Here is a 26,608-nt window from a genome sequence, read left to right on the forward strand (position 1 = left end):
GTAATAGGCAATCTAGTTGGAGTGTATTAAGGGCACTTTCAAGCCACCAGGGTAAGGTGCTTAATGCAGCGAGAACGGGGGTGGTAGAGGAAAGGATGGGAAGGGCTTTCTCAAGGAAAGAACACCTTGAACTGAATCGGGAAGGAGAAGAAGTGAGCCAGGTAAAGAAGGGGGATCACAAAGAAGTAAAGAGAAAGCAGTGGCGGACGAGACTGGAAAAACAGTCAGGGCCTTCATATGCCACATTAGGGAACCAGGGCTTTATTCCATCAGCAACAGTTTTAAACTTTAGGCCAGGTAATCAGATGGTGAGATGTGCATTGCAGATTCTTTACTCCGGTGATACTGAGGAAATTGATGGAAAGAAGAAAGAAAGAGGGAGAGCAAAATGATATGGCAGGCGGTCACACGAGGTGCCTTCAACCTCACCTTCCCGCCGCCTCCCTGTGATCTTAGGACACCTTGCATAATTAAAGGGCACGACCCCATTTCAATACAAAAGCAACACGAGCTCACTAATTCTAAAATGGAATGTGTGTTAACTCCTTTAACCCTCTGGTATTTTCACGTTGCACAGGTGTGGAAACTGAAGTGCAGGGAAGTTGAATAACTTGGCTACAGGGCCAGGACTGGACTCACAGCAGTCAGGTGTCAGAGCCCATGCTCTAGACCAAGCACCCTTAGATATGGCGACATCATCCTTTCCTGATCCGATGCCTCATGGGCTTCAGAGCTCTCTTATACTAATCAGAGGCTGACTCCGGTGCACCTAGGGAGCCCAAACCACCTTGCTTGAAGCAGCAGCCTCTCTTCCCTATAACATGAGAAATATTCCTTTCCTCCCCCCATCCAATACACTTTACCAAAGCCAAAGAACACAGAAGGAACACAAAAGAACCCAGCAGCTCTGGGTATAAAAACTCCACCACCTTGCACTTTCCTCTGGCTCCTTGAGAATAATATCTGAATACTGGAAGCAAGTTAAGTCTAGCTGCAAGTTTTCCCGGCAGAAATTTTAGTCATAGGGTTTTCAGTATTCAAGAAACTGACTAAAGCTGAAAAATGCATTCGAAGGCTGACTAAGGAAAAAATCTCCCTCCCAGAAAACAGAGATGCTACCCAAAGTCACACCATTGTGCCTCAGACAGTGAAAAACCTAGGGCATAAGCTGATATGTATGGGCTCAGATACACTGAGATAGATGTGATGATAACTTTCTAAATTCCTAGGCTGCCATAGTTAGCTAGTACCAGATTTGATTTCTGTCGTGAAAAACTAGGAATGGGAAATTCACAACTCACTCACATACACACACCTAAAAGGCAAAAGTAAGTGGAAATGAGCATGAGATCTACCTTACATAATGCAGTTGTATGTTTCTGGAAAGTTCTTCAGAAATCAATCGTTTTGAAATTAACATTTTTAGAGTAGATTAAGAGTGGTCACTATTTTTTAAAAATCCTAAGATAAATATATTTGTAGTGACCACCCCAAAGAGACCTGTTTTATATGAATGTTTTAAAATAGCATCTCTCATAATTCTGGACAAACAGCCTTAGACACTTGCCAGACAAAGCACTAAGCTCGTCCTGACAGTTTATGACAGAGCATCAAATTGGAAAAGAAAATGCTAGGCCGTGGGAAAAGCATGCCACTCATATAGCCACTCCTTCTATCATATTGTAGCAAAATCTGTTACACTTACCAAGGCATCTGCTCCAAGTTTATTATCAGGAGGTCTCTCACACTCTCTCACACACACACACACACACACACACACACACACACACACACACACACACACAGGTTTTCTGAGCACAGAAGATCTAGTAAGAAGTAAAGCATTTTCTTTTAAACCCTGAGTAGGCAATCCTCAGGTTTTAATTCACTACATTTAACCTGAAGTTTTTTAGTCTGAAAAGAGTGTGGTGTCACTACCACGCTTAATCCTGCACCAGATGATGCCTAAGATGATGGCTTCTCCCATCCCCTAAAACCTTACCCGTGATGCTGTGAGCAAGGAGGGAAAAGGTGCTAAATATCTTCCCTGGTCCCAAACAGAATCGATCTGCAGAGATGGAGAAGCGCTAGTGATTGCTATTGGTCTTCCACCAAAAACTGAGATCACTCAAATCCAGATTTAGGGTTGTCTTCCCAGAAAACCCACAGACGTGGCATCACAGGCTCTGGAGCCAAACTGCCCAAAGCTGAAGCCTGATTCCACCACTTATTCTACGTGTGACCTGGGCCACTTACTTCCCTTCTCCGTATCTTAGCTTCTAGCGCGTGAAGTAGGCATAATAAGAGCACCTCCCTATGGGGCTGCAGTGAGGCTGAATGAGTCACGGTGCACTCAGCACATGGAACCAGGCCTGGCACACAGGAAACACTCGATACACGTTAGGTACTGATTTTACAGCCACACTCAATAAAAATATATATAATACCCATGGAATTGGAACTGCTAAAAATAGAACCAAGCATACCAGCGTTATTCACCACACTTGTTGGCTGTATAATAAGGCAAGAGTTTCTAGTGGTCTGAACCTGGCCCCTTAATGTTCCCTTTTCTAATAAAAAGTTCTGAAAAAGAGAATACATGCGCACATATACGCACATATATGTGTGTGTGCGTATATGTACATATAGAGTGAGTGATTTTAATAAAAAGTTATGTTTTCTATTAGAATAGCAAGAAAACTCTTTTTAAAAGAATACTCGTATTAATACTCTCAAGGTAAACAAACATTACATTCAAAGAAATAAATGCAAAGTTCTCCCCAGTTTAACTCGTATTTCAAAAAACAGAGCCTAGATGCATAAAGATGTGAAAGGAAGAGAATACAAATAATCCGAGTAAAAGCAGTGGATTATTTGTCCAAATATAACAGCAACAAAGAGACGGTCTAGCTCTGCTGTTGCTGTGAGTCTCTGCTTTCAACCCTCCCACCCTCCTCCCCTACTTCACCCACCCAAGATGCCAGCAAAAGACCTGAGGACTCCTGGTCCGAGTTTTTCAGGCCGTGACCCACTGCCTGACTAAGAAAGTCAAACTCCTGTAACACGGGGAGAGCAGCAGCATCCAGCTCTTCCAAGAAATCATTACAAATGTTTTTGTTTCTTTTTAACGCAATAACCTTATTTTAGAGTTAAAACCACACAAAAAATTTAAATACTGTATAAACTCAATGTTATGCTCAGGTTAGAGGACACGGAGAACATTCACTGTGAATTCTAGAAAAGCTATAATGGCTCCAGAGATGTATCAACAGAAAGTGGAAACTTACACGCCTGATAGCCGACCATTACTCACCCCGAAATGAGGCTTCCGGGTAACGTCATTACACAAGCATGAAGCCGCACACACAAAAAGGACACCGAGGAAAGCCCGGAATGGCTGTCTATAAAGTCCTCACCATGTGCCAGGCACTGTCCTAAGCACCACAGACACTGACACATTTAATCCTCATGACAACCCAAGCGGTGGCTTCCTGCACGGGCGCTTCCGAACCCAGGAGCCAAACATCGCACCCACCAGCTGGTTACACTCAACACCACCACCCAGGGTGAGGAAAAAACCCACAGACCTGAGAGGGAGAGAAAAAGTTGGGAAATCTTACCTCGGGGGATCCCAACTGAGAAAAAAGAAAAGGACAATGTGCTCCTGAAGGCCCAGAGAAGGAGCTCGGGTCGGTAATCTGACAAGAATAATGGGACGAGGGCTTCCCTGGGGGCGCAGCGGTTGAGAGTCCACCTGCCGATGCAGGGGACACGGGTTCGTGCCCCGGTCCGGGAAGATCCCACATGCCGCGGAGCGGCTGGGCCCGTGCTCCGCAACAGGAGAGGCCACAACGGTGAGAGGCCGGTGTACCACAAAAAAAAAAAAAAAAAGAAGAAAAAGAATAATGGAACGGAGTGACTGGCAGAGTAGCAGGTGGTAGAATAAGCCAGGGGCTGACCTGCCTCTGCATTTCAAAGGCAGTTCACTGCTGTTTTGACCCTTTTAGTGAGAAATGATCATTTCATCACAAAACAGAAAATTAGCTGTACTTTTTTATCAGCTTAGAGCAAGATTAATGACAAGTTAGCTTCCAAGTTCCATAATTAATAAGCATCCCCTTTTTATAACGCATAAAGCCCCTCAGAGCTGAACCTCCTGCAAGACAAATTTGAGGTACATATGACCTCCAGGCAGTGCGAGAGGGGGTCGGTGCGATCCTGTCAGTTGGAGTAACAGTAGTAGCAGTAGTTAACAGTAGAAACAGTAGCGGTAATAGGATTAGCAGTAGCAGCTGCTGCTATTTTCTGTGTATCTATAATGTGCCAGCCACTGTTATAAGACTGCTGGATACGAAGAGCCTCATTTGATTTCACAAAAAAAGATGAAGTGGGTTATACCTGTATCTCCCTTTAAGGAAACTGAGTCTTTAGGACGTTGAGCCACCTGACCAAGGTCCCAGAGCTTGAGTGGTAACCAGGGAATTTCAACCAAGCCAGTTGATCTCAGAGATTATCTTCTTAACAGCTAGACTATCTGATGCTGGACGGTTTGAAGCTTTCAGTTGTTTACTTGAAGTCTTTCCTTCATAACGTCCCTAGCCTGTGGGATAAAGGCCACTCTCTAGAGGAAGGACAAGATACGCATACATAAGGCACTAACTTAGATGACTCAAGAACAAAAGTCAGCATCAATAATGATAAGAGCCTCCAAAGCAGGGAGGGGAAAGAGAGGTGAATCAAGAATTGGCCAAAGACTGATGAGGACCAAAGCCAGGTGATGGGTACCAGAGGATTCCTCCTACTCTTCTCTCCTTTGGGCTACGTTTGATAACTTCCACAATAAAAGGTTTAAAAACGGCTCTGACTTATTGCGAGTTCATTAAGTTTGTTGAGTCATTTCTTTTCATTTGCTTTACTAGGTCATACTTCCACATGGTTCAAAATTCAAAATGTTATAAAAGGTCTACACTCAGCAGTCCACCCCTGCTCCCACTGCCATTATCCTTCTAACGTTTCTTCACATAAATACATATATTCTCATTTCTCCCCACTTCTTTCACAAAAGGTGGCATATTATATACATTGTATTTCACCTTGTTGTGTTCACTTAACCACGTAGCCTGGTGATTTTTTTTCATGTCAGTCTACAGAGAACTTTTCATTCTCCATTGGTAGGTCTTCCACAGTGAAGATACACCGTATACCATATTTAACTGGGACACCTCCGTCGCTATCACGATAAATAAGCTTAGACTGTCTTCTCCTGTCTGTTGCCACTTTGGGGGTCACACTAAGCATTTCTCACGTTCATTTACTTCATGCAACAACAGTAAGCAAGGGTGGATCCAGGCTTCACGGGACATAAAACGTATACAATTTGGAAGATCCTCTGTAAAACAGAGAATATAAAATTATGAGTAAAAAAAATAGGTATAAATGTGTGTATTTCTTTAAAATTAAAAATTCAGGGACTTCTCTGGTGGTCCAGTGGGTAAGACTCCACATTCCCAATGCAGGGGGCCCGGGTTCCATCCCTGGTTGGGACACCAGATCCCGCACTCATGCCACAACTAAGAAGTCCACATGCCACAGCTAAAGATCCCACATGCTGCAACTAAGACCCGGCGTAGCCTAAATAAATATATATATATATATTTTTTTAATTTAAAAAATTCATTACCAATTCACTGGAGTGTTTTTTTTAAATAAATTTATTTATTTTATTTATTTATTTTTGGCTGCTTTGGTTCTTCGTTGCTGTGCGCGGATTTCTCTAGTTGCGGTGAGCAGGGGTTACTCTTTGGTGCAGTATGTGGGCTTCTCATTGCAGTGGCTTCTACTGTTGCGGAGCACGGGCTCTAGGCACGTGGGCTTCAGCAGTTGTGGCAAGGGGGCTCAGTAGTTGTGGCTCGCGAGCTCTAGAGCATAGGCTCAGTAGTTGTGGTGCACGGGCTTAGCTGCTCTGCGGCATGCGGGATCTTCCCAGGCCGGGGTTCGAACCCGTGTCCCCTGCATTGGCAGGCGGATTCTTAACCACTGCGCCACCAGGGAAGCCTTTCACTGGAGTTTTAAAGATTAAGGTCCTTTCTTCTAGGATCTTTTTAGACAATTTAATAAAAATGCCTGTATAGAAATACCTCCCGACTGCAAACTGGCATCTCCTCTCTACCTAGAACACTCAGTAACTCCCAAAAGCACATTGCACTTACAGGGGTCTGAATCCTATGATTCAACAGCTGCACAGGAAATCCACGTCTTCCTGAATGATAGGTATTATCATCACCATCTCACAGATGGGGAAACTGAGGCTTAGAGATGCAATAACTTGCCCCATGTTGCACAGTGGGTAGTAAATTGGGCCTGTTTGATTCCAAAGCCTTTGTGCTTAACTGACACAACAAGTGCCTCCCCAGCGGTCTTGAACTTGACTAAATTTATCTTTTCAAAGGGGAGGACTATTACAAGATAACACTTCCATTATTAGTTCCCTAGGGAAGAAACATTTGATCTGAAACAAATTCTCAGTTTCCCTTCTGTATTTTCAAGACACCTTGTCTCTTCTTTAAAAAATAACTCAATAAGGGTCCCCGTAAGTGTACCTAACTAAATACAGAGCCTACGGTCAGCATCATGCTCGCCATCCAGGCCAAGGCATCATCACCTGACTGGTCCTCTGGTACCGAGAGAGGGGCAAACAATGAAACAAAGAGATGACTCAAGGCTTATCCTTTGTGTTGAGGGTGGGTTTGTTTTCTGCTGAACTCTCACATTTCTAATAATAACCCCAGATCCTCAGATTTGTCTAGAAACAAGAGTGGGACGAAGAAATGCCATCAACTTTGCTCTAATAACTAGACATGTAAAGACCCTAAACCTATGCTAGAAGGTAGGACTCTTCCACTCCAACTCAGATAGAAGCAGGTTAGGCTGATTCAACATCTTCAGCATTTCGTCAACAACGCAAGCTAGATGGATGATCTTCACACCAAGGATGTTGGGAGGACGTGCTGCTGGTGATATTTAATGCCCGGCAGCCAGAAGGCTGAACACCCTGCGATGACAGGGACAGTCCAGTACGGAGAAGGGCTGTGCAGCCAAAAATGCCCAAAGCAATGATGGCTGAGAGGATGCTGAGACAGACCTTCCCAGACCGGGTGTAACACAAGAGTTGGTATGAACATGGCTACCTTGTAAACCAGGCCTTTCAGGCTATTCTAGGAGCATTAACAAAATGAGAGGTTCTGCACATAGAAGGCTCCTGCCTGAGGCTCTCACTCATTTGACCTTTACTGCCTTGCCATGCCTATCAACTGTCAAGAATCACCATGAAGGGTCAAATTTAAGAGCAAAATAAGCCCTAGATTTTAAGAGTTCACAATTCTTTCAGCTACCTCTTGAGAAATAAAAGGTTTAAAATTAATGTGTACAATGGTTTTAAACTTTCAAACTCAACCAAAAACTCTCAAAAGTGCTTCTTACAGTTATATAAATATCACCATTACTCAATCTGGAAGGTAGAAAATATAAAAAAATTAAAAATAAAATTGTTTTTTATTAAAAGGCCACATTCTAAAATAGCAGGAAAACATGTTATACCTCAGACCGAAACATTCTATGATAGGGCAGCCCAGATACAGTGGTACATACAATGGAATACTACTCAGCCGTTAAAAAGAATGAAATTTTGCCATTTGCAACAACATGGATGGGCTTGGAGGGTAGTATGCTAAGTGAAGTAAGTCAGGCAGAGACAGACAAATACTGTGTGATATCACTTATATGTGGAATCTAAAAAATACAGCAAACTAGTGAATATAACTAAAAAGAAGCAGACTCAAAGATATAGAGACCAAACTCGTGGTCACCAAGGGGAAGAGGGAAAGGGGGAGGGACTGTATAAGGGGTACAAACTACTATGTACAAAATAAGCTACAAGGATACACTGTACAACATAGGGAATATATCCAATATTTTATAATAACTATAACCTTTAAAAATTGTGAATCACTACACTGTACACCTGTAACTTACATAATGTTGTACATCGACTATACTTCAATTTAAAAATACAGATTACATGCAATTTGTTCATTTCTTAGGAACAAGTCTACATTCTTTGAAGCCCTAACACTTCTGTAAACAGGTAAAGAATGTTTTATCTTTGTCAGCTTTACCTGCTATTTGTACTGAGCCATCCTCACCCAGAAGAATATTACCAGCTTTTAAATCCCTATTAGAAAAAAAAAAAAAAGAGAGAGAATTTAATTATGGAGTACAGACATTATATTCACTCAGGGAGACTTTAATAAATATCATACAATGGAGATGTTTGACAAAATTATTATTTTATAAATATTAAAATTATATCACAGATTTTAAAAGTTACAAAGGTACATTGTGATTTTATAGTTTGCTCCTGGGGGGTGATTAGGATTTTAGTAACATACAGTTTATGTGATATCATTATCCAGATTTAATTAAAACAATAATGAGTAGATTATTTCATGTTACAGAGTTACAGATTGCCATATACACACAATACTATCATTTTATCAAGAATTAAAGCCCAGTCTATGTAAAGCTGTTCTACTTAAATGTGTCTGTGATGCAATTTCCAATCAATCCCCTCAGCCTCTGAAACAATGGATTTGATCAGTCTCTCCTCTGGGGAGAGACTGATGGTAAATACTAATTACAATACTCTGTAACGTATTTCTTCACTATATAGAAGTTGTGCTGAGTAGTCTTAACACTTAAGAAAAATGACAATTTATAAGTTTACCTTCTAAAGTAATATTTTTCTAATTATTGAAAAACATAATAGATACCATTAAACACACAGCTCACTTATAGCTCAGGGCAAGGGAATTGCAATATTCATATTAGTGGTAAGTGGTTATTTACTTGCAACAATTCCTAAGAGCCCAAGGAGCACTAACCCATTTGAAGCATCAGGCACTCATATGCGATGCTGTTTAGCTATTTAAAGAATTAGCATTTTATGCCACAAAAGAGATGAAATTAGTGCCTCCCCTCCTTCTCTTCCACCACCATGTCAAAAGTAATTAACATATTAAATGTTTGGAACACTCTCGCCTGCATTAGAAAGTTAGAGATGCTATCCAGTTCAAATGAGTATACTTCAAATGAGTATAAAATGTAAACTGATTTTTTTTGAGTCCCCACAGTACTTTCTGTAGTCTACTCTTATTTCAGCGAAAGCAGATAAACCAATACACCAATATAATTCATCAAAACTTGTTCTCTTGTTTTGTTCTTAAGTACTTTGTTCCCATCTATTTAAACTACCTAAGTTAGAGATATGTCAATACCTACCTGTGAGGTGTGTTTCCTTAGTATTCTTTACTAACTAGGACTGAAGATATGAACAGCTGAATTTAAACATCTCTGCAGGGGTCATACCTGTGAATCTGACCATTTCTGTGTAGATAGTCTAAGCCTTCCAAAACCTCTTTAAGAATTGTTGCTATTATTGCCTCTTCCAGAACTCCGTTCTTGTGTTCTCCTCGGTTAATGATGTATTTTATGATATCCAACATTGAACCTAAGTGGACAGAAAGAAGAATTAGACAACTGTATAAGCACCTTCATTACCTTTCCAGAATAGTCCTCCCTATTTAAAAAACTAAACGAGGGACTTCCCTGGTGGTCCAGTGGTAAAGAATCCGCCTTACAATGCGGGGGACGCAGGTTCAATCCCTGGTCAGGGAACTGAGATCCCACATGTCGCAGGGCAACGAAGCCCGAGAGCCACAACTACTCAGCTCGCGCGCCTCAACGAGAGAGCCCGCGTGCCGCAAACTAAAGAGCCCACGCGCCCTGGAGCCTGCGCACAACTAGAAGAGAAAGCCCACACGCCACAACTAGAGAGAAGCCACAACGAAGACCCCGCATGCCTCAACGAAGATCCCGTGTGCCGCAGCTAAGACCCGATGCAGCCACAAATAAATTAAATAAATAAATAAATAAATAATACATTTTTAAAAAAATCCTTAGAAAAATAAAAAGCTAAACGAGAACAATAAAATATAGTTTTCATTTGTTTATTTAACACAAATATTCCCAAGGCATACAAACAATTGCATGGTAGCCCGTGACCAGAAAAACACTAAATCCAAGTTTGCAAGCACACATTCAGCTGAACTTAATGAGAGGGATTCTGGGTCAGGAAGCAGAAGACTGTCCACGGCCACTTCACAGTTAGTCCCTTTTCCGTAGACATGCAACTGGTTACAGATTAAAAGAGAGTTCGGGATGTCTAAACTGAAAAAGAAAGGAATAAGAGGCCTGAGAAAAGACAGCAGGGAACTGCTGAGAGAAAGAAGCACAGTTTTTCCTTAACCTCAGGTAGGAGGAGAGAAAAAATGTCTGTTGCCTTTAGACCCCTGCTTATAACCAGAAGATTCCTTTCTGTGACTCCAGGCAATCTTCATTTACATTTACTTGAGGCGTGATGTACAGAGTTTAATAATAAAGAAATAAATACATAGTATTTTGTTACTATAAACAGATCAGTATCCTTGGCACTGTGAATTCATGCTTCAACACATGTTAATTAATATTCCAAACTTCCCGGTCACCTTAAGAGCCATAATTACCTGGGGGTTCAACACTTCTGAAGAGTTACCAAATAGCCTATCTCAGGACCCGAACATGGCTCCAGGCTCTCCCTGATTTAACTAAGAGGACTGAGTTTCCCCATCAGATATTACTACACCAGGCTAGCCACCTGCCACTCAGTAAGAGATCTGATGTAATAAAATAATATAGAAGAAAACAAATGCATACCTTTCCCCTCAGGGAGAAACAAACATCTCTTTATTCATTGACTCTTGGATTTGGGGGTCATTTAGAAAACGATACTTCCAAAAACATTTTAATTTTTTCTTTTAAGGATATACCATACCAGGCATGCATTCATTTCTGGCCTGCTGAAAGCAAAATGAGCAAAAGGCTACATCTGCCCACATTCCCCTTACTTGTGGAAACCTGTTCCTCTTACCTAGGGCCAGGGGAGACTAAATTGGATTCTTTTAAAAAGACAATGAAATTTTCTATCCAGTCCTTAGGAAAGGGCACAGGGGATATTCTCAAGCTTATAAAAGGTTAATTGGGATAAAAATAAAGAGAGGAATTAAAATCCACAGAGCCCCAGGTCACCAGAATTTCTTGTTTCCTCAGTTAGTGGACCCCCTACAAGGAGAGGCCAGGTTAAGATCATCTTATCAATACAGCACCACCCTCAGCAGAACCAAGAAGCAGTCCTGACACTCAACATTGCGGTAGGCTCCAACGGGCTTCCTTTTTCCTTCCATTTTTCTTCTCCCTTTTAATTAAAAGCCAGAGTCAGCACTCAAGGAAACAATAACTAATAGGATTGACAAGACTGGAAACAGAACCAAACTAAGCTCTCCCAGGCTCCCTACCGAGACCCACACAAGCAGACCCAAGGCAATTACAATGCCTTCGTCATCTCATTGCAGGGCCTCTGCTGCATCCAAGACAGTTTCTCTAAAAAAAAAAAATTTTTTAATTGTGATGCTGCCTTGATTTAGCCTTAGCTGAACTGGGTCTGCAGATAAAAATGGGCTCCACCAAATAAACCCTGCACTGTCGGTTCTGGCTTCGTCCAGGTACCACCAAATGTTCTCCTCTACTCCTAACCATACTTCACGCCTCAGTAAGATGGATATACAGGGAGGGACGCCCTGCAAACAGAACACATGAGAGGTATGGGGATGCTGGGTATTAGGAAGGAATCCCTCGGGCTTTCTCAGCTCCAGTTTTCGGGTCTGTAAAATGAAGGTGATGATACTTGCAGCGCAGGGTAGCTTTTACGTGTCCAGATCCCAGCACTAACAGGCACGACGTGTGTGGCCTTGGGCAAGCAGCCTAACTCTCTTGAGCTCTGGTGTCCTTTCTGAAACACAGGGATCATGGCACCTGCCATGCAATGGTGTTGTCCAGATTACAATGAAATAAAGTCTGTAAATCACCTGGCACAGGATCCAGCCACGGAGGAAGTGTTCAAGAAAATTAACCGTTATCATTATCCTCCCCTATCAAAGCGTGACGTTCAAAGATTAAAAGAGATAAAATACAGGAATGGGAAAGTGTCTTATAAATTTAATTGTCCGTGGCTTTTTTAACTTCAGTGATCTGAGGCTAGACAGGCAAAGTTCCTTCACCTTCCCACATGCTTTCTTCATGAAATCCACAATCTAAAACTACACTGTCCAATACCATAGGCCCCTGGCCACCTGAGGTTATTTAAATGTAAGCTAATTAAAATTGAATAGAAATTCAGTCCCTGGGTAACACTAGCCACATGTCAAATGTTTAAGAGCCACTAGTAGAAACTGGATAGCACAGCCGCAGAACATTTCCATCACCACGGACCTTTAGTAAACCACACTGAAATAACTCATTACAGTGTGTTAGAGACTTGAATAACGTTAAGAATGAAAGCTTTAAAGAGGAAGGATTGGTTAACTTTTCTAAAGAGAGTAAGGGGTGGCTACAGAGAGGATGGGGCCTTTTAGGACTTGGGCACATGGAGAAGGATAGACAGACATCTGGGGCTAAGTAACAACACAGAGACCTCAGAGGGCAGAAGGCATCTGGGGAGTCTCACCCACACCTGGAAGGCCGGGGTAAAAGAGGACACAGATATTCTACAAGTTAAGCTGAATTATGAAAGGCTCTGAATATCAATGTGAAGAAATCCGGACTTTACTCTCTAGGCAAAGAATAAACCAAGAAAACTTATAAATACGGGAGTAAGGGGATCAAATCTAAAGTCTTATTCAATATGCTGACTCACACAAAAGGAAAAAAAGAAAACAAGCAAACAAACAAAAATGACAAAATCCACTTACCTCCACTTAGTAATTTCATGACCAGCCAAAGTTCATCTTTTACCACAAAAGAGGTGTAATAGGTCACTACGTTGGGATGGCTGCACTGACTCATGGCTTGAATTTCTTTCTATAAAAAAAGCAAAACATGACATGTACCATGGGGCGAAAATCAGGAAGCAAGACACAAGTGCATAGTTGAATATCTGGGTAACTTTCCTACTTAAAGCACACCTGGGCAAGGAGCTGCCTAAACCATTATTTCACAGAAACCACACGAAAACTAACTCTCTCACCCTCGTTATCAACTTGCTAGAATTAGGAAGGCCTCTACAGGAGACCCCAGAGCCCTGAGGACCAGCCACAGGACAGAGGAACTTCAGATCAGCACACAGCTCTACAACCCCCCCCAGCGACCATATGTGATAAGTGCCTCCTACCTGAACCCAAAGCCTCGACAGAGAGATAAAAGACTGGTGAGCTATTAGGAGACCTGGGTCCTGGTGCCAACCTGAACCCTGGTGTTCCTCACTCATCCAAAAAGGGGCAACAAAACTGCTTGTTTCTGAGCACTGCTGTGATGGTACATGAAAAACTACCTATAAAAATGCTAGAGTACCATTTCCCAAACTATCTTCCACGGTAGATATTCCATCAAGGAAAAAAGCAAGGTGGGGGTGGGAGAGGCAGCTGGTAAAACGAAATAAGCTTGGGCAACATCAGATACTACATCTCAGTTTACAGGCGTCACGTCACAGGGTATGTTAGTACTGTCAAAGGCTCTGAGAAGTCCTGCAGTAGACAAACTGTCATAGTTGAATCCACAGGAACAATGCAGGAAAATAATGCTCTGTGGGTCACAGTTTAGAAAAAAGTTTTATCAAAAGACAAAACAACAAAGCTTTGAAACCAAACACATGGGCAACTTCAACAAGCCACAGTTTTCTGCAATACTCAAGCTCATGTTGGTTTTGGTTTGCTGTTTTATGTTACCGCCACATGACTCCTATAAAATGTCAGTGGAGGGCTTCCCTGGTGGCGCGGTGGTTGAGAGTCCGCCTGCCGATGCTGGGGACACGGGTTCGTGCCCCGGTCCGGGAAGATTCCACATGCCGCGGAGCGGCTGGGCCCGTGAGCCATGGCCGCTGAGCCTGCACGTCCGGAGCCTGTGCTCCGCAATGGGAGAGGCCACAGCAGTGAGAGGCCCACGTACCGCAAAAAAAAAAAAAAGTCAGTTGAATGCTAACCCTCAATCAAAGGTACCAGACCAGTGTAACTCACTTTCAAGGTGCTGACCAAAAGCCACAAGAATGACTAACCTAAGTCATCACAGAAACCTCACTTATGTCATTATGTATTTATGATGAAATAAAAGTATATCTGTGCATCCTGTAAATATTTTCAACGAGTGTCTACTTTGCGTTAACTGAAAGTTGCCAACCAGAATATTCCAATTTGAGCTGCTTTTTTTTTTTTTTTTTTTTTTTTTCAGTATGCGGGCCTCTCACTGCTGTGGCCTCTCCCATTGCGGAGCACAGGCTCCGGACACACAGGCCCAGCGGCCATGGCTCACGGGCCCAGCCGCTCCGCGGCATGTGGGATCCTCCCGGACGGGGGCACGAACCTGCGTCCCCTGCATCGGCAGGCGGACTCTCAACCACTGCGCCACCAGGGAAGCCCTGAGCTGCTATCTTTATATATCCAGTACTACTTTAATCCTCAAATTACTAAGGTGACCCTACATGTCAATTAACTTGGCCTAAATACCATGATATATAACACATATATACATCTTAATACATGCATTTATTTAGGTGCTTTTTATCATGGATAAACTTGTAAGAAAATCACTAATTTTTCTATTTTCCTTGCATTCTATGACAATACTTCCCCTTCATCATTTTCCTCATCCCCTTCACTGATCACAGGTTTTCTAAATCTAACACTTTTCAATTCAGCACCTCCTGTCCTTTGAAGAAGATCTGAAACCTAAGGTCCAGTTTCCATCTGTTTCTGGTGTTAGGTTTTGATACCGTAAGACGCTTCTGAAGGAGAAATGGAACGCTGACCAGCATTCCTATTTCAAGTGGCTAGCATCTGCTCGGTGTGGGGATGGCCCACTTTGAAGGCCTGCAGCTCTATGTAGGGTCCAGTTTAAACAGATGCCCCCGTTATTCACAGAAATGAGAATAATGTGTCTTCCAAGTGTGTGCGCTCTGCATTCTCACCATTTTATATCCGATGTAAATGAATGCCTTTCTAGCTCTCTAACACCAAACTTTTAAATCATTAAAGCATACAATCAACAACCGGTGCTCATATGACAGGAAATTCTTTTGCATGGAAGCAAAGCCGGGTCAGAGTCTGGAAAAACACGTTTTTTTTAGACCTTTGCATTTAGATGGCCAGTATCACTTCCTACCTAGAGGATCAGATTCTCTGAGATGATGGCAGTGAGCTACTCTGTGTGTGTGTGTGTGTGTGTGTGTGTGTGTGTGTGTGTGTGTGTGTGTGAGAGAGAGAGAGAGAGAGAGAGAGAGAGAGAGAGAGAGAGAGAGAGAGAGAAACTCTTTTAATTAACCTATGGAGAAACTGTTTTAGATAGCCTATGGATGTAACTTATCAAATTCTATTCCTTCAAATTTCAGGGCCTTAGAGGTACCAGCTGGATATTTAAAAGTCCTGAGGATTAAAAAAAAAGAAGAGACACAGATACTACCACTACTAATATACCCCTATGAGCAGAGTAAGGGCAGATCAAAGAAGAGGTGGGTCCTGAGAAGAGAGGTGGGACTTGCATCAGTCTGACCACTCATAATCTCACTGCCCTCTTCACCGCTTGGCCAGGAGTCCATATCCCCCACTCCTACACCACCTATTCTACCACACAGCCTTTCCATGCAGTAGAGCCTCTAATGTGTAATGACACGATGAAACTTGCCTTAGGGAAAAACACCGGTCACTCTGCCTTGGGATATGACCTGTGCTACCACTGAACCCCCATATTAAGTGATATTTCCACAAACGGGGTAGAAATACACTTTTAAAAAGGAAGAAATAGGTGTTATACTGGCCTATCCAACCCTTAAATTAATTTATATATAAACCTTTTGCTTAGTTGCCTTTTACAGAGATACAAAATTTTTATACAGTTTCCCCTTGAACAACGTAGGGGACGCCGACCCTTCGTTCATCAAAAATCCTCCCTAGGTATCCAAGGTTTCATTCCTCCATGTCCTCAGATTCAACCAACCATAGTCATGTAGTACTATAGTATTCACTATTGAAGAAAACAAGTATAAGAGGACCTCCACAGTTCAAACCTGCATTGTTCAGGGGTCAAATGTATTTATAATTTTGCTGTGCTCTGCATGTTTGTGTCCCTACAAAATTCCTAAGCTGATGGTATTAGGAAGTGGGGCCTTTGGGAGGTGATTAGGTCATGAGGGTGGAGCCTTCAAAAATGAGATTAGTGCCCTTATAAAAGAGACCTCAGAGAGCCAGCTCAACCCTTCCACCACATGAGGAAGCAGAGAGAAGTCTGCAGCCTGAAAGAGGACCCCCACCCAGCCAAGACAATTATGTATACATATATATATATATATATATATATATATCTTTTTTTTTTCTCCCCCCGTACATGGGACCCTCACCGCTGCGGCCTCTCCCGTTGCGGAGCACAGGCTCCGGACGCGCAGGCCCAGCGGCCATGGCCCACGGGCCCAGCCGCTCCGCGGCACGTGGGATCCTCCCGGACCGGGGTATGAACGCATGTCCCCTGCTTCAGCAGGCAGACTATCAACCACTGCGCCACCAGGGAAGCCCCCTATGTATTTTTTATAACTTGAAAAATATAACTATTACTTGAGTCAAATATTCTTTCTACAGAACTACTCTCCCCATTTTCTTTCAACAGTGATGATGGTTGCTGTATGAATCCTTTCTTGGTAACAGCCTATCAACTAAATTATCCAAGCTTTTCCCAGTGCCTTAACTTTACCCACATGGGTAGGCAAAGCCATTTACCCCCAAACATACTCATCCCTTCCGTCCCTAAAAGTAACCAAAGTATCACCCAAAGATGAATAAATGGATGAAAAAAGAATCCTTTTTATCCAATTCTTCCTACAGAATAGCTGGGTTCCAACACTCTATTCCCTCAATTAGGACACAATCTACGGAAGATGTGTGACTTAGAGCAGCGCTGCTCAAACCTGAATGTGCACACAGATCACCTGCAGACCTTGTGAAAATGCATATTCTGATCCAGTAGGTCTGGGGTGGGGCCTGAGATTATGCATTTCTAAGAGGCTTCTAACTGATGCTGATGCTTCAGGTCCAGAAACCAGACTTTGAGTGACAAAGTGGCAGAAGGCAGGCAGACAGGCCCTCGGGTGGCGGGGATGTGAAAGGAAGGAGCACAGACGACTGGCTGCAACCCAGGCCCCAGGGTTGGAAAGAAGGGTAGGAGAACAGGCCCGGTGGCGAGGCCTAGCTGAGTGAGACCTCGTGAAAGGGGTAGGAGGCAAAGCTGGAAATGTGGGAGATCGTGGGATTAAAGTGGTTTGAATTTCACAACTACGGGAAAGGGTAAAAAATTCAAAGCGAGAGAAAAACATGAGGTCAAAGTTGGAAGAACTCACAGAACTCTGAAACCCAGGCAACACATTTGCCAAAACTATAGTCAAGGAATGTAACACAGTGGCTCCCTTGGAAGTCTAGTGAAATCTGACTCAGACATGTCATCAAGTGCCAAACCAAGCCACAGCACGGTATTTAAGCTTCCCAGTGGCTTGAAGAGCTGGATCTGCTCTTGCAGCTTCACCTGAAACGCAGTACAAGTGAAATTTCACAAGAGTGGGAAAAGCGACCTAAAATGGGGCAGCGAGTAAAAACCCTTTCCACCTGCTAACACCAAAGTGGCAGCCACAGCAGCATCTCTGCTGGGAGCGATGTGGGCCGAAGGCAGATCAAAGAGGGACACCCACACACTGCTGCTGGCCCAGCCCGGATGAATTCGCCGAAACAGGACATGACACATCCCTCTTATATGGGACAAACTAGGTTTGGCTGCACAAAAAAACATAAAGCGTCCTACCCTGAAAATGTGATGAGCTGGGAGGAAAAAAACTACCCCCCAAAACTGGGAAGTTTTTTTGTTTTGGTTTGGTTTTTTTGCGGTAGGCAGGCCTCTCACCGCCGCAGCCCCTCCCGTTGCGGAGTACAGGCTCCGGACGCGCAGGCTCAGCGGCCGTGGCCCACGGGCCCAGCCGCTCCGCGGCACGTGGGATCCTCCCGGACCGGGGCACGAACCCGCGTCCCCTGCGTCGGCAGGCGGACGCTCAACCACTGCGCCACCAGGGAAGCCGGGGAAGTTTTAAATTAAAAAAAAAAACAAAAAACTGTGTTTAAATATTTATGAGCAATTTTCTAATATTGCTATATGGCCTTTGTCTAACCATCCCCCCCCCCCCAAATTTTTTTCTCCTATTACTATCACTGAGAATAAGCAGGAACCATGATTAACAGGGATGTGAGCCAGCAGGAGCCACTTCGGAAGGGCTGCACTCTAAGACACAGCTGGCTTGGAAGCTTGGCTTTGCCACTGACCACAGCCTGATTACCTGCGCAGGTCATCCAGCATCTCTGAGCCTCAGAATCCTTTTCTGTAATACAAGCTTAATAATGCCATCTACCCAGGACTGTTGTGAAATAAGCAAAATGAGATCTATACAACTCCCTGCAGAAGGCCTAGCACATGACAGGAAGGCTGAAAGTCAGTCCCTCGGTGTCTCAGTTCCTCCTTTGTGTGTGAGCATGCCCACGCCGATCACTAACCCCATGTGTCCCACGTTCCCGCCTGAAGTCTCAGAGGCACAGAGACAGCCCTTAGCGGCAGCCCTCACCCTTCCCCACAGAAACGTCACATAATGAACACGCTCTGTGCCCTGCTGGCTCAAGGAGTGTCCTGTAACACGTGTCCAGGTCATCGGACCATGAGTTTTTCGCTTCATTCCTAACTCCACAACATCCTCAACTGTGTTTTCCCTTAGTATCTCATCCTGTGTTTAATTTATACCACCTCATCATACTTCATGTATCTAGTATGCTGCCTCAAACGCTTTTGAAATTAAGAAGTCTAAACAGATACTTATGCCAAGCTTTCAGAACAAAGAGAAACAAAAAAGAGCTTGGAGACAGAAGAATTAGGAAAAAGTTAAAGTCTAGTTTCTGTTGTCCTGAAGACGATGCGACTCACAAAGTGCTAAAAGGAAAGAGATTTAAATGGATCCTGAATTCAAAAGAGTAAACTATACTTAACCAAATTAGCATATTCTAATACCTTAGCTAAATCTTCAATAAATTCTTCTTCATCTGATACCGGTGGCAAAATATCCTACTCAGCCTGGTTGAGAAGTCACACCCACCCAAGTTCCAACACCACGCGCAGTTAAATCTGAGGAGGTGCTACTTCTAACTTTATTCTGAAGTACTTGTTCTCAACCTTGGCTGCCTCGGGAGCTTTAAAAAATACCAATGCCTGGATCTCAGCCCCAGAGACACTGATGTAAAATTGGTTTACGACACAGCCTGGGAATGAAATTTTTCAAAAGCTCCCAGGTGATTCTACTGTGTAGCGAAGGCTGAGAAGCGCTGCTTTCCAGCTAAGCACTGAGATGCATTCATTCTTTCAAGGAAATGCTGAGAGAAACATCTACCTCCCGAGCACATTTCCACACTGTCACTTAATCTAAAAAGGAAAAATAAATATATGACCCACAAATACTATCAAATAAAACGTACATTTCCAAATGCAAGAGATAACCAAATACATCTTTAAAATGTATGCAACACCCTCCAAGCATCTAAAGAATTCCTTAAATGATATGAGGGTCACCGCGTTAATTGAAAACACTTTTCAGAAAGTCGTCCTCAGGCTTGCACTTCTGTAACATCAGCATCATTATGAAGGGTAAGCTCATCAACATTCACAAGTAACCCAATACTGTAAGTAGCTGAATTTTTTTTTTAAGAAAAAGAAAAAAAAAACCCATAAACTTCAATGATTTCAAATGTCAGCCAAGAATTGGAAGGAAAAGATGACAAAGCTCTCCTAAGAGCACTGTATTTTTTGGACTGTCATTTTCAATCATGAAAAATGTCATTGTGAGGGTTTTTTAATTACAAAAAATTAAATGCCACATATGCAGCAAACTTCTGCCTCTTTTAAAATAAGAGTACCAATAGGAAAAAACCTACTCAAGGAAGAGTTAAGTCACATATTCTGACCTGTACTATTTATGAGTAAATCAACCAATGTCCCTCACCAGTTAGTTTTATAATTATTTTCATTATGATTTGGTATCTGTCTATCCAAGTACAGTCCAGTTGAAGACAGGATTAGAAATGGGGGAAGTCTAGATGTTTTGAAGACAGGGAAACACTTGTAAGAAATTAGGAAAAGGGAAACAAATTTTGTGATAGCCTTAATCAGTGTCTGTGGAGAAGTATTTAAAACTAGAGAGAGCAGTTGTAAAAGGTAAAGTATCAGGGGAGCTGGAGGTAGGTCTGGAAAATCCCTTGAAATCAGCAGAGAAATCACAATGGGTAAATATCTACTTCCTACAGAACAGAATGCCCATCCCAGGGCCTATCTACTTGGTTATGAATGATGGTCATTCTGCAAAAACTGTTCCCCAAAAAACTAAAGAATTTTGCTTGGAAATGAAAAAGTCGCCGCCATAGTTATTTTTCACCAAGAGAAAATAACTCTTTCCAAGGAGAGGAAAGAAAGCAAAGAGTAAAGGAGTGATGTGCAAAGTTCAATGGGGAAGAACCATTTTCTTCCAGAGTTGGCTGAAAAAGTTCTTCAGCAAACAGTAACAAGGATGCCTTATGGGTTCTGCAAGCTCTTAAGCTGGCCATCAGGAATCTGAATCAGACTCAGCTGTCAACAACTGCTATCTGATCATTTAACTGTCCATGACTGGGTATACTGGGAAAAATAAAGTCGAAGACTTCGTTAAAAACAGAAACACGAAGCATCTTTCTTGTCAGCCAATTAATGCTGCTAGAAACCTCCAGGCCAGTTTTCAGCACTGCTGCTATTTTTGCCTTCATCACCAAAGGATAAGAGTGCAAGGTGAAACGTGTGTTTCTTTTTTGCGGCCTCCCGTGTCCCACGCTTGGGTATGATCTGCAGTCTGGGGTTCTGCCAGGGAACAGAGGCAGAAACCCCGCTGAACACTCTTCAGCCTTCTCCCTGTTTCCGAGTCCTTCTTTTTCAGAGTCAGCTTAATTAATTGTGGAAATATAATCAAACCAAAATAAGAAAGACAATAACATAGGAAAGAACAGAACCATCTGTCTCAACCCAAGCAATAACATTTTCCAGAAGTTTATGAGGATGGCAAAAGTGATTAAAAAAAAAAAAAAAAAAAAAGATGTAACTGAAGTTGTATTCATTCAATCTGGGAATGTTTTCCCCGTTTTCTCCTACTCTGAAAATGAGTATGTACTGGGTCTCTCTGTTACCAAGCACATATAAGTCCAGAAACCTGAGGGGCCTTGAAATGTTAATTTCTGTTTACATTTTGAAAAAAAAAAAAGAGAGATGTTAAACATTTTAGCAAGCCATTTCTAACAAATGTATAAGAATACTTAAAAGTAAATTCAATTAGGATATTTAATTATTATCTGGATCTGCTATAACTTTTAAATTTAACGTTCCAAAAAGAAAATTATTTTTCTCCAGCCAAATTATACATATTCCTAAGCTAATGTAACTTTAGAGCTGTAAAAATAAGTTACTTTTGCATATGTGATATTCTCTAATTTCTTAAAAATGGTACGTCCTGGGCTTCCCTGGTGGCGCAGTGGTTGAGAGTCCGCCTGCCGATGCAGGGGACACGGGTTCATGCCCCGGTCCGGGAAGATCCCACATGCCGCAGAGCGGCTGGGCCCGTGAGCCATGGCCGCTGAGCCTGCACGTTCGGAGCCTGTGCTCCGCAATGGGAGAGGCCACAGCAGTGAGAGGCCCGCATACCGCAAAAAACAAAACAAAACAAAACAAAACAAAATGGTACGTCCTCAAATTATCCAAAAGTTCTCATTTCTAATTCTGCCCTCAATTGGACTATACTTGGGTAAGCACAAACATCAAATCATATGAAAATAATTACAAAGCCAAGTGGCAAGGGACAAATGACACTATAAAATGTAATACTTGAGACTGAAATGCTCAAAATAGTACTACACTCAGTGAAGTAGGCTTATATTTTAACGCTATACCCTTGGAACAAAAGATTCTACAAGAAATAGCCAAATGCAATTTATTACCACATATCACAAGGGATGTGCTGGGATATGAATAATTAATTTACTAATTAGAAAGTTCTTTAGTTCAAAAAGAATGGAAAGTACTTTCACTGACACAACAGAGAAAACACATACATTATAGCTTCCAGCTTTTTAAGCTGATGTCCTCAAACTGGTATAAATTTTTTTCTATAATAAACAAGATTTGCGAAAGTATTAACACAATTACAGAGATTGGGTTAAAATGCACCAGAAGAAATTTTCTTCTTCATTTTTTAAAATCTCAATTAAAAGGGAAAAAACGCCTTCTGACTAGAGGAACTGCTTAGAGGTCCCCAAATACTATAATTTAATTTTAAAAGGAAGAGAGAAGCCTGTGTCAGATAATAGGAGATAACTATTCTCTCAAATGACCATTGGGCAAAGTCAGTATCTAGAGCTTTATTCTCCAAAATAACCTACAAATCATAGCTAATTCATTCCTCTAAAGAAATGGAAGGAAAGTATGGAAGGAGTGAGGGGGAAAAGGTAAAGGGTCAGGGGTAGAGAAAGGGGAGTACAGAGGGAACTGCAGATCAAGAGAAAAGCAAAATAATTAATAAAATAGGGACTTCCCTAGGGGTGCAGTGGTTAAGAATCCACCTGCCAATGCAGGTGACACAGGTTCGGGCCCTGGGCTGGGAAGATCCCACATGTTGCGGAGCAACTAAGCCCATGTGCCACAACTACTGATCCTGCACTCTAGAGCCTGTGAGCTACAACTACTGAGCCCACGTGCCACAGCTACTGAAGTCCATGTGCCTAGAGTCTGTGCTCCACAACAAGAAAAGCCACTGCAATCAGAAGCCTGCGCCGGGCGGCGGGAGGAGAAAGAAAGAAATTTATTAAAAAATAAATATATAAATAAAATAGCACTATAGCAGAAAGCAAAATGAGCAGGGCTTCGTTCTGAGCAATGTAAGCACGATTTACTTACAAATACTGTCAGTGAGAGCAAAATATCTTTATAAGATGATACAGGAAGAGAAGGGCAAATGCTAGAGTTGTTCTATTTCAAGACTGAGAAATTTTTTCATTATGTACATAGGAGAAACAGATGGCCCTCTGTGTACCCAAATCTACGAATTTATGGTGAATTTTTACCGTTACACCACAACACTGGAGTGACTTGACGCTATCCTGAATTATAAAGCATCCTGAATTATAAAGCATAATTTGCTAGTAATTAGTGTTTCTATTTAAATGATTTTAAAAGGGGATTTCATTAAAAGAATTAATTTTTAAATACACAGAATCATAGAACTTTTGGTGGTGAAAATAAATTTTTGCCTTCGAGTATACTTCCTTATTGAACAAATGAGGAGACTGTGCACCAGAAGTGAAAGTGATTCATCCCAAGTCCAGGACCCAAGTGGAGAATGCAGGCCCTCTGACCCAGGAAGCAATCTTCCCTCTACCACAAATTGCAGCATTCATCACTGGTGCATAGGTGTTTTTTAAGAAATAAGCACTTTGTCCAAGTCCAGGGCCATGGTTTTTCCTACACCTAAAGCGTTCCTGCCCTTAAGAATTAAACTGTAAGATTTGATAGCACTGATGTAAATTAAAGAATGAGAAAATGGTACTGAGTTTTCTGTGACTCAGTACCAAGGACAGACTAAAAATATGAGAATTCTAGTCTAGAGAAAAAAAATTGAGAAGGATATGATTAAAATCTAAAAATCATAAAGTCAAGTAAGATGATGACCCAAAATGGTCAACAATCCCTGGGTAGAACTAAAGGAGAGTGTGCCCTGAAGGCTGAAAAAAGTGGGATTTAGGATAAATAAAAGGAAGGACTGTGTCACATTTATGGAATTCACTGTCACCTGGTTTAACAGAGACTGAAAAAGATGGATGACTTCAGAAAAGTCATCTGACCATGGAATAAATTCTCCACCCACGTAATAAATTTTAACGGAAGCCAAGTGTGCCCTCGAGTAGCATCCCTCACCTTTGAGGTTGACCACAAACCAGAGAACCAAGGCCTTTCAAGAAACCTCGAGGCCATCTAGATCAACAAGAATATACTAGTCTGCATGACGGTGGGTCAGACCCACTTAGCAAGCCTTAGGTTCCTACTGGAAAGCAAGAACTTCCTCAATGGAGTACACATTAGAGAATCTATCGATCTGCTAACCCATTTCTAGACAAATAAAGAGGAAATCTGCAGAAAGATATTCCTAGCTCAAACATCTCACCAACCCAGTACCAAAATGAAGAGACTCACTGGCCAGTCCCTGGGCTCCACAACAAAAAAGACCCCTCTTTGTTTTCCCACCATCTAGCTCAGTGCCTACCATCTAGCAGGGTTTTAATAACTATGGAGTGAACAAATTCTGCTCTAAAACTATATCTCCCAGAGGGTGTTAAGCTAATTATAATTAGTCATTTTTAACACTGTGGGATTAACAAAATATGGGGTTAACAACAAACATGGGATTAACAACTCTCAGAAATTATCAAAGTATCTAGGTTGGGATGGTTAAGAATATAGAACAGACCAGTAAAACCCCTTGGCTCCTGGAAAATTAACCACCAAGATCATCAAACCTAGCAAGATTAGGATGTATAAGCCAAAGTCAAAAACACATAAGAAAATTCAAAACAATGCATAGAAAAACAATTAGTTTAGACTGAGTAGGTTAAATGCTACTCATGTGATGCCAAGGAAAACATTTACTCTAGGGTGTTCTAATCTAATTGTTAAAATGAAATGAATTTTTAGTGAGCGTATACCTTTGTCCTCTCATGTATATACCCCAAACTCATCCTTTTTACGGGCCTAAGCACAATGGAGAAACTCAAGTATTTACCAAATAAATTAGTATCTCTGAGGATATTACAGTACTTATTTCAACAGCATAAATTTTATTTAAATTACCAATTGTTTAGCACCAGTGATCTCACTGAACATTTCTTTTCCTCCCTTCATTCTCAGAGAAGATGACACCGTGATTATTACTTTGCTTCAGAAATCATGATACTTCAATTAAAAAATAAATTTAAAAAAAGGAAAAGAAATCATGACCACTCGAATCTTCTTCAGTCAAACCTCGAACAAACTCTATGACCATGGAAAACTCGGACAGCCTCCATCACATAAAGAAGCAGAGTCCAGGGCCAGTTTTCCAAAACTGTTCTCTGCCATCATACCCAACCTCCATGGGTAAATCCCACCTATGGAAGTCAGGGCAGCGGGGTAGGGACAGGGCAGACAGTAGGGGTGGGAGGTGAGAGTTTCAACAGGGGAGGCAGCTGTTCCTGTAGCCAGCAAATAGCTGATAACTGTGACTTCTATAACATAACACTCCCACAAGATAAGGATTCCAGCGGCCATTGTTTCTTATAAGGACAATGGTTTCCAGTCAACACAGGGCACAGTTTGTGAAATGACACAAGGCACTGACCTGTATATAATACACACACACACAGAATTAAAGGATTATTAGGATACCGGATGTCCAAACACTGCCAAAATGTGAACCCACAGAGATAATAAAAGCGCGAGCAGCAGCAGGATTAGAAATCGAAAAGGATTACAGCAACTTTGCGCCACACAATCACGGGCCGATAGCTGGGCTACAGAAGCCTGACAACTTTAGGCAGCCTATACTGTAAATTCCATTTCTTTTTGTTTGCAAAGGACCTGGGAGTTTTGTGTCCTAAACAACCAGAGCCATTCTCCCCATCCCTAGAAATAGCAAGACATCGAAAGGTCAAAGGTTCAAAATTAAGGAAAGATCAGAGCAACAAATCAATACATCTTTTAAAATGAAAAACAGATAATTATGCACATACACTATACTCCATTAACACAACATGGGCATTGCAGGGACGGGGGTGCAGGGGCGAAGAACGAAAGAAATAAATTAACTGCTAATAAGCAAACTTGTAAATCTTAAGACCTCAGATTAATGGAGCCAAGCACAAAGCCATAAAACACCAGTCCTCACAGTGACAGCTCTGGCTAAATTACGAGTAACTCCAAATGACACAGCTATGGTTCCTGGTGCCGGGGTTATAGAGAAAATGGCCCGGAATGACAGTCTCTCCCTCATGCCTCCACTAGGACCCTTACACAGCTATCATCGCTGGCAGCCGACTGCTGGTAAGAAGTCAGCAAGGGGAAAACACGGAAGCTTTGGGCAACTGACAGCTTGGTAGGAACCAGAGACCAAAGCATCAGCCCAGCAGGCTGCTTTCAGAGCTGTCAGATACAAGTACACACAAGCCTTACACATATTCTGTACAAATATTCTGCTGGTGGTAAAAAGATGGCTGTGAGACCTCCAACAGAACACCACGATCAAATACAACTGTCATGGGCAAAGTTGTCATGGCCAAGAGTGCTATTTCCAAATAGGGCATAA

At 42.2% G+C, this 26,608-nt stretch overlaps 1 protein-coding gene across 4 annotated transcripts in view; it reads right to left on the minus strand.

Moving 5' to 3' along the window:
- Positions 1-26,608, minus strand: part of STK39 (serine/threonine kinase 39) — a 468,977-nt gene that overhangs the window by 215,813 nt on the left and 226,556 nt on the right. For all 4 annotated transcript variants that reach the window (XM_033423490.2, XM_033423491.2, XM_033423488.2 and 1 more), the window contains exons 3-5: positions 12,900-13,008; positions 9,424-9,565; positions 8,175-8,230 (exon numbers count right to left, since the gene is read on the minus strand). In XM_033423490.2, the coding sequence (XP_033279381.1) occupies positions 8,175-8,230; positions 9,424-9,565; positions 12,900-13,008 (307 nt within the window). The remainder of the gene's footprint in view (positions 1-8,174; positions 8,231-9,423; positions 9,566-12,899; positions 13,009-26,608) is intronic.

Source organism: Orcinus orca, chromosome 7, assembly GCF_937001465.1.
Source record: "Orcinus orca chromosome 7, mOrcOrc1.1, whole genome shotgun sequence".
Lineage (NCBI taxonomy): Eukaryota > Metazoa > Chordata > Mammalia > Artiodactyla > Delphinidae > Orcinus > Orcinus orca.